This window comes from Psammomys obesus, unplaced genomic scaffold (genome assembly GCF_907164565.1).
Source record: "Psammomys obesus unplaced genomic scaffold, mPsaObe1.curated_primary_1811, whole genome shotgun sequence".
Taxonomy (NCBI): Eukaryota; Metazoa; Chordata; class Mammalia; order Rodentia; family Muridae; genus Psammomys; species Psammomys obesus.
This window is the reverse complement of record NW_026590062.1, coordinates 23,180,164-23,188,018: the sequence shown is the minus strand read 5'-3', so window position 1 is coordinate 23,188,018 and position 7,855 is coordinate 23,180,164. Positions and strand designations below refer to the sequence as shown.

The 7,855-nt window shown below is 55.2% G+C and overlaps 1 protein-coding gene across 2 annotated transcripts; it reads right to left on the bottom strand.

The window, feature by feature from the left end:
* Positions 1-2,170: 2,170 nt before the first annotated feature.
* Positions 2,171-7,506, bottom strand: Vps37d (VPS37D subunit of ESCRT-I). Of its 2 annotated transcripts, none has more exons than XM_055606495.1 (4): positions 7,277-7,506; positions 5,660-5,831; positions 3,729-3,811; positions 2,171-3,276 (listed from the first exon to the last, which is right to left on the bottom strand). In XM_055606495.1, the coding sequence occupies exons 1-4, from the start codon at positions 7,412-7,414 to the stop codon at positions 2,890-2,892; spliced, it is 780 nt and encodes a 259-aa protein (XP_055462470.1). In that variant the 5' UTR covers positions 7,415-7,506; the 3' UTR covers positions 2,171-2,889. The 2 variants fall into 2 exon arrangements, with proteins under 2 accessions (XP_055462470.1, XP_055462471.1); XM_055606496.1 differs by lacking the exon at positions 7,277-7,506 and adding an exon at positions 6,967-7,042.
* Positions 7,507-7,855: the final 349 nt, after the last annotated feature.

Sequence of the window (7,855 nt, the reverse complement as noted above, 5' to 3'; positions counted from 1 at the left end):
TGTTCTAGGGAACGAAGGCTGAAGCCAGATCTAATCTTCTAGAAACTACTCCTCAAAGTCCTGATAAAAAGGAAAAAGGCAGTCATACCCAGCCTTAGCCCTCCCAACTCCACATTTTTTTGAGACAGTCTCCCTGTGTAGCCTTGGCTGGCCTGGAACTCACAGAGATCCTCCTGCCTCTGCCTCCTAAGTGCTGAGATCAAAGGCATGTGCCACCCCACCCGCCTCTTTCTCTGTTTGGTTATATTCTAAAACAAAACTGCCTGAGCAGGGCACGGTGGCACACACCTCTCTAATCCCAGCACTCAGGCAGAGGCAAGTACATCTTTGTGAGTTCAAGGCCAGCCTGGTATTCAGAGCAAGTTCCAGGACAGCCAGGGCTACACAGAGAACCCCTCTCTGGGGGTGGAGGAGAAACTCTAAGTTTTTTTTTTTTTTTTAATTTTTTGAGACAGGGTTTCTTTGTGTATCAAGCCCTGGTTGTCCTGGACTCGCTTTGTAGACCAGGCTAGCCTCAAACTCACAGAGACCCACCTATCGCTGCCTCCCAGAGTTATGGGATTATAGGTATGTGCCACCTGGCTGGGCTTTCAAGCAAGTCTTAAAGTTCTCCTCACACATCTGCAAGGGTCCCTACCTCCAGGAACAGCCAAGAGCCCCCACATGGAGCCCACTTCTAGTACCATTGTTCTTGGCTCTATCCCTCAGGCCATGCTCGAAGCAGTCCTCGGGAGATCCTGGGCTAAACCCCGCACACTTGTACCTGCACACTTGTCTATTCTGTGGGACTTAGTTCCAAGCCTCCCTCTTTAAACCCCGAAGATGAGAAGCAGTCAACCCAACACTCACATTCTAGGTCAGTTATTCTCAACCTGTGGGTCACGTGACCCACTCGGCAAAAATGACTCATAAGAGCAGCAGAGTTATAGTTGTGAAGTAGCAACGAAAATAATTTTTCAGGTTGGGAGTCCCCACAACATGAGGAAGTGTATTAAAGGGTCACAGCGTTAGGAAGATGAGAGCCACGGCTCCAGATGATTCTTTCTCTAGCAACAAGGACAAAGACTACATCAGCTTTATAAGCTTCAGTAGCACTTGTTACCTTGAGACAAAGTCTCACTCTGTAGCTTAGGATGTCTGGAACTCACAACCCTAGACTAGTCTCAAACTTAAGGCAACCCTTCTGCCTCTGTCATCTGAATGCTGGGATTGTAGGAATGAGCCCACCATTTCTAGTTTCTACCGTGGTTTTGGCAGGCCACCCTTATTTGCAGGAGTTTCTGTGCCTCGTGGACAAATTTTCTCGGTTTTGAATTGACCTTGGCTGACCTAAGAATGATACTGCCACATTGTTTAAAGGATGGGGTTCTCGCCACATACTCAGTTTGGACTTAAGTCTTATGTAGCCCAAGCAGGCCTTGAATGTGTTTCTTGTGGGGTTTTCTTTGCTGAGACAGTAGAGCCTAGGCAGCCTCAGACTCATCATGTAGGTGAGAATGACCTTGAACTCCAACTCTTTCAGCCTCCACCTCCTAGGGGATGGATTACAAGTGTGCTCCAACATGTCTGGTGTAGGGAGTGCTGGGAATCGAACCCGGGGCTTCCTGCACGCTACACAAGCACTCTTCCAACCGTGCTGTCCCCAGCCCCGGGTCTTCGAACTTTCCATCTTCCTGCTTCAGCCTCCCATGTTCTGGGATCACCGATCTGCCCTTCTTCCCGACATTCTGCTTGCCAGTGTTCTTGCCCCACACCTATCGGCCAAGCTGGCCACTTAATGTCTCCCTAGCGGAGGACAGAAGGCTACATTCCTAAGGGAACCCCTCTGTCACCCACTGAAGGTATCATCCGCGTCCACGGAGGGTGAGGGTTGGCAGTTCATCCTGCTGCACCCGACAAGCAATCCTGGGAACGAAGGTGCAGCCAGGCGAGGCAGCCGAGACGGTAGAGTAGGAGGTGTCACTTCCGGCCAGGCTGGGAAGTTAGGCCTAGGAAAGCCTCTCAGGAGCTGGAAATCAGGCAGCTTCTTGGAGGAAGCTGCGGTTGGCCTTGCAGGTCAGTTGAGCTTTGGATGGGCAGGGAAAAGAAAGGTATTGCCATAGGAAGAAGCGCCAGAGCAGAAGAAGGTGTGGAGGCTGGCTGAGGGAGCAAGAGAGGAGGCGGAGCATCATCACCGTCATCCATCAGCACATTTATTGACAGCCCCTTAGGAGGCGGGGCTGGGGACAGAACATACAAAGACAAGGACCTGCCCTCAAAAAGGTTCCATTCTAAGGAGACAGGGACAGAAAAATACAGAATGGTCTTTCCTGGGGATGGCAGGCTCTCACTTGTGCCGGTCGGAAGCCTCTCTTCCACCTGGCCCCAGGGCCAGCTGCAAAGCCGTTGGAGGGTGTCCCTGGGCCTGCAGCTGGGGCGTGACAGCCTGGCTCCTAGGCGGAGAGCCCCCAACTGCAGGAAGGGTTAGCTCAGGATATGAGGAAAACAATCCAGTAAGCCTTGGCGGTTGTTCGAGCCCAGTAGTGTGGCAGAGTGCGACAGGCCCCCAAGCAAGACCTCCCTGGGGGAAGCAGGACCCCATAAAGTTCTCTTTTCATTTGGGGACCTGGCTTGGCACCCTGAATACCCCAGCCGGGGAGACGAAAAAAATAAAATAAAAAAGGCAGAGTTTCCTTGGTGACTGAGGTCCAGCACCCTGCCCACCCCACCCCCAGCCCTTTACGGGCCTCTTCGGGGAGCCCCTCTTCCCCAGCTCAGCCTCCAGGGCCCTGGGCCTGCCTGAGGCTAGGGGGAGGGGCCTGCCCCTCCCCCCACCCAGACAGTGGGGGAGGAGGAGGAGCCACGAATCAAGTTTGTCTGGACCCCCGCTGGGAGGCCGCACCCTGGCTTCTACCGATGAGGGGGTTCAGGCTGAGAGGGTCGAGGGCTCAGCAGAGGGGCTGGGCCGAAGGGGCACCCGGGGGAGCCCTTCAGTGGGGGCACTGGGCGGGAGTCCAAAGGGGGCAGGCTCCGGGGTACTGCTGGAGGTGGGCCCCGGGCGGCCCCAGTGGGCAGCACGGCAGCAGCTGGAAAGGGTTTGGGGGGATCCACGGCGGTGGCAGCGGCAGCAGCGGCAGGAGTGGGAGCCGGCTGGGCGGAGCGCTCCCGACGCCTCAGCACTTCCTGTAGTTTCTCCGCCTGGGTCCGCCTCAGGTGAGCCAGGGCACGGCCCCTCTGGAAGGCTGGTAGGAAGGCCTCCAGGCTCTGTTCCCCCAGCAGCAGCTGCTCCATCTGGACCTGGGTAGTGTCCAGGAGGGAAATGGAGAGTTGGGGAGGCAATCCGATCAGAGACTGACTCCTTCTTCCCCACGGTGACCAGCCAGCCAGCAGAGGCCCTGAGCTTCCAACCTGGCCCAGCCTCTGGGTTACCCAGACTGGACAGATGTCCACCATATTTCCACAATGAGGGCTGTCCCATGCCCTTCAACTCATTTAAGTGTCTGCTCCCAACCCAGCCCAGAGAAATGGGCCTTACTACCAGCCGACCCTGCCCTCTGTCTGTAAACATCCCTAAGGACTAAGGACATCAAACTCTGCTGTCACCGGCAGAGTCCAGAAAATTCAGTAGGCAATCATGGTGGGCTTCTCAGAGAAGACACTCTCAAGTCTTTGATGTAATGACAAACCCCAATGAGACAGGACTGGTTTCCCTCCCTGTTCACCTGGACCCAGCCACCTCTACCCCTCACCTCAGCCTCCTGCTCAGCCTCTTCCAGCTCAGCCTGCAGCCAGCCCAGCGCACATTGGGGGCTCCAGCGATGCATGCTCTCCTCTGAGGACCACAGGGAACAGACAGGGACTCTGACTCTCCCCTTGACTGCAGATGCCTACAGTCCCCAGCACTGTGGCCTCCAAACCCTCAGCTGGCTTTGATGTTTCTTTTCTCTTGTTTCAGGCAGCCTCTAACCTTGAACTCACTGTGTAGCCCAGGCTAGCCTTGAACTCCTGGCCCTACAGTTTCTAGACCTCAAAATGCTGAGATTATAGGCAAGCGCAAACAAGTTCAGCTTCTTTTTGTTTGTTTAGAATACTATTATTTCTTTTTCTTTAAAAAATTTTTCATTTTAAATTATATGTCTGTGTCTGTGTGTGGGCATGTCCACTTGAGTGCAGGTTCCTGAGGAGGCCAGATGTTGTCAGACACCCCGTGGAGCTGGAGTCTGTGAGCTGCCCAACATGGGAACTGGAAATCGAATGTCCGTCAATTCCAACTGCTGAGCCATCTCTCCAGCCATCAATGATATTATTATATATTTACTATTGCATAGTATAAACGATATACATATTATTATATTTATTATTATATAATTATTATTAATTTGAGACAGGTCTTACTGTGTAACCCAGGCTAGACTATCAGATATGGAAATCTTGCCTCGTCTTCCTGAGTGCTGGGATTAAAAGGGTGTGTCACCATGCCTGGCTCAGCTTCTTCAATAACATGGACACTCCTGTCTAGAGTCAGATGTCCACCACCCAACCCATTAATCAGGTCAAACATGACACAGTCTTATATCCTAGGAGGAAAAAATAAAGCATTGTGGCTTTGACCACTCTTCCAGTTTCCTGTTTCCTTTTGCCTTCCTTCTCCTCCTTCTTTTTTTTTTTAAATTTCTTGTGTATGTGTACCTACAGGTATGTAGGTATGTATGTGAGTGCCTGGTGCCCATGGAGATCAGAGATATCCCTGGACCCCCTGGAACTGGAATTAAAAGCAGCTATGAGCTATCATGTGGACATCAAACCCAGGTCCTCTGGAAGAGCAGGCAGTGCTCCTAACCTCTGAGCCATCTCCCCAGTCTCCTTTCCTGTCTTCTGTTTTGATGTTGGGTTTTTAAAAATTGTTTTATATTTTTATTTTGTATTCTTGTGTATCCACCGAATAGTTGTAGAGGTCTGGGACAATTTATGGGAGCTGACCTCCTATAAAGAGGTCACTTCCGGCCAGGCTGGGAAGTAAGGTTTAGGAAAGCCTCTGTCCCCAGGGACATTCCCCATGTCCATGTCCCCATATTCGTCCCACGGAATCAAACTCAAGCTTGGCCCCAAGTGTCTTTACTCAATAAACCATCATCAGCCTTGATTTCTGGGGGGGGGGGGGGGGGGGGGGGAGTCGGGGAGAAGGTCTTAAGTAGCCCACGCTAGCTGAGAACTCACTCTGTAACTGAGTTTGGCCTTGAGCTACTGATCCTCCTCTGTCTGCCTCCCAAGAGGTGGGATTATGGGCATATGGCCGCCATGCCTGGCTTGGGCCCCTTTCTTCTACTTCCCCGGGTTTCCATCAGCCTTCTTCAATACAACCTTTTGTTTTTGAAGAATGGTCTCCCCTTAAGAGACAGTCTGGTCCAGAACTCACTACATAGCTTAGGGCTGGTCTTGACATTTTCTGATCTTCCTGCCTCTCTCTGCCTCCCAAGTACTTAGCTTTACACACATGGGGGACCGAGCCCAGTTTTCCAGGCCTGTTCCTCCACAGCTCACAACTTCACTTTCCGGAAGGCCAAAACCAACTCTCTTCAGATTTTGTCCCAGAGTAGGTGTGCCCCAGTCCCACCCTTGAGAACCTCACACAAATTAAGGCCAACCCCAGCCCAGACAGTTCTCCTGGGCCGCCCCTCACCCAGTCTCTGCAGTTTGTGTGCGCAGTTCTCAGCCACCTCTCGAAGCTCTTGGTACTTGATGGCCAGGGCTGTCCGGCCCATCTCCAGGCGGGGCCGCAAGGCCAGGTTCTCCTTGGCCAGCGCGTAGTTAGATGCCAAGCAGGCATCTCGCTCCAGCTGCAGACCCTGGAACTGCCGGTGGAGGAGAGCTAAGAGCCTGGGCTCAGACTGCCCGGGGTCACCTGGAGTCCACCCTTGCAACACCCACCACAGGCCTAGCCACAGGCCCCCGGAGTCCCCAGCCTGCAGGGCTGACAGCACCAACAGGTGGAGGGACCACGCTTTGCTTTACATCTTTTCTCTGGGCCCCAGTTTCTTCTACAATTAAAAAGCAAAACAAAAACAAAACAAAACAAAAAGCCGGCCTATCTTAGCGAGTTGTTGTGAGACTTAAGTGAACCAAACTATGAAGGCCTTCACAAATGTTAGTTAATTTTTAATTTTTCAATTAATATGTCTGCTCAGGTCCCGGAGGACTAACCCCTCCCTCCTCTGTCCCATTTTCCATGCTTGGACAGCTTGCCTCTCATTCCAGGCCTTTGTCTCGCTTCCTCCTCAGGTGTTTGTGTGGAAAACACTCCCACCCCCTGTTCTGACTCTTGGGGGGAGTGATGTTTTCACTCTGTATCTTCCCAGCACCCCCCACTCAGGTCACCCTCTCATCTCTTATACCCCCCTCTTATACGGCTCTCTAATGGAACCCCACAGGCCCCCCTCCTCGCGCGAATACAATACACACCCCCTTTGCTTCTCTGGTCCCCTACACCTGCTGGCTGCTCACGGAGCAGAAGGCAGCACTGGGGCCCTGAAACAGGCTTTTCGAGCCTGTTTCCAGGAGGGCCAAGCCTAGCTCCCTGCCCTGGAGAAAGCGCTCCCCTCCATCTGTCCCCTGATCCATGCACATGCCCCTCCTCATCTGGCTCCTTCTAACACACACTTTCTCTTTCTGTACCACCCCCCCCTCCCAACAGACAACCAGCCCGGGCCTATGTCTCCCGTGAAATATACAACTTTCTCTTATGGTGGCCTACGGAATACAAGCCTCTGTATTCAAAGACCCATCCCCAATGGCAGACACAAAGCCCCCTTCCCATCTAATGCATACCCCCCCTTCCCAGCAATCCTCCCCACCCCAGGTGTCAAGCAGGCCTTCAGTTCTCCCCCTGGCAAGGCGCCTCCCCTTTATGGCCCTACAGAACGTGGGTGTGATGAGCCAGGGCCCCCCACAACACAGCTCACCCTCCACCTCCCGGCCCCCAGAACACACCTCCCGGGAGCATCCTCGGGAGGGCACGCCTCGCGGCCATCCTGGGGTGCACGGGTGCATCCCCGGGCGACCTCCCCTGCACCACTCGCCCCAGGCCGGATCAGGGCGACCCCCATCCCCCGGGGGCGGCTCCGCGGGGCCCACTCGGACGTGCCAGGCTCCCATGATCCCAAGGCCTGGCAGCTCCAGAGGGGTGGCCTCCGCTGGCTGGGTTTCCGGGTCCCCGCAGGCCGCGGCCCGTCCTCTCCATTCCCCACCACCACCACCACACACACACACACCCTCCTCCTGCCCGCGCCCCCTGCGTTACCTTCCTGCTGAGCCGCACGATCCGGTCCAGCTTGGGCTCATCTTGAAGCAGATCTCGGAGCTGCCCGGTGCTGAGGATCCCAAAGCGCCCCGGGCTGCCGGGCTCCGGCCCCGCCCGCGCCGCCCGGGCCCGGTACATACCGCCCGCCCGCGCCCCCAGCTCGGCTGCTGGCTCGGCCCGATCGGCCCCGCTCCGCTACGGCTCCGCTCCGGGCTCCGGCTCCAGCTCCAGCTCCGGCCGCGCGCTGCGCTGCCGCGTCCCGCCGCCAGGGGGCGTCTCGACCGCTCTTAAAGGGGCCGCCTCCGCTGCTGGCAGGACTGGGGGTGGGGCAGGTAGGGGGCGAGCCGCGCCGGAGATCTCCCGCCGAGGGGCTCGCGCGCCACCGCAAACGCGTTGCTCAAAGCGGTCTCGCTGCAGAAGTCCATCCTCCCCCTCCCTCTCGGAACCCAGTCTTCCTCTCCTCACACCCCTTCATCCTGCCACGCTTCACCGCGGACCCTCCCACCCCAGGCGCCTGCAGTTTGCAAGGCTCTTTTCCTATTTCCCCCTTTGAATTCCTACAGCTCTCTGAGCTGGGTT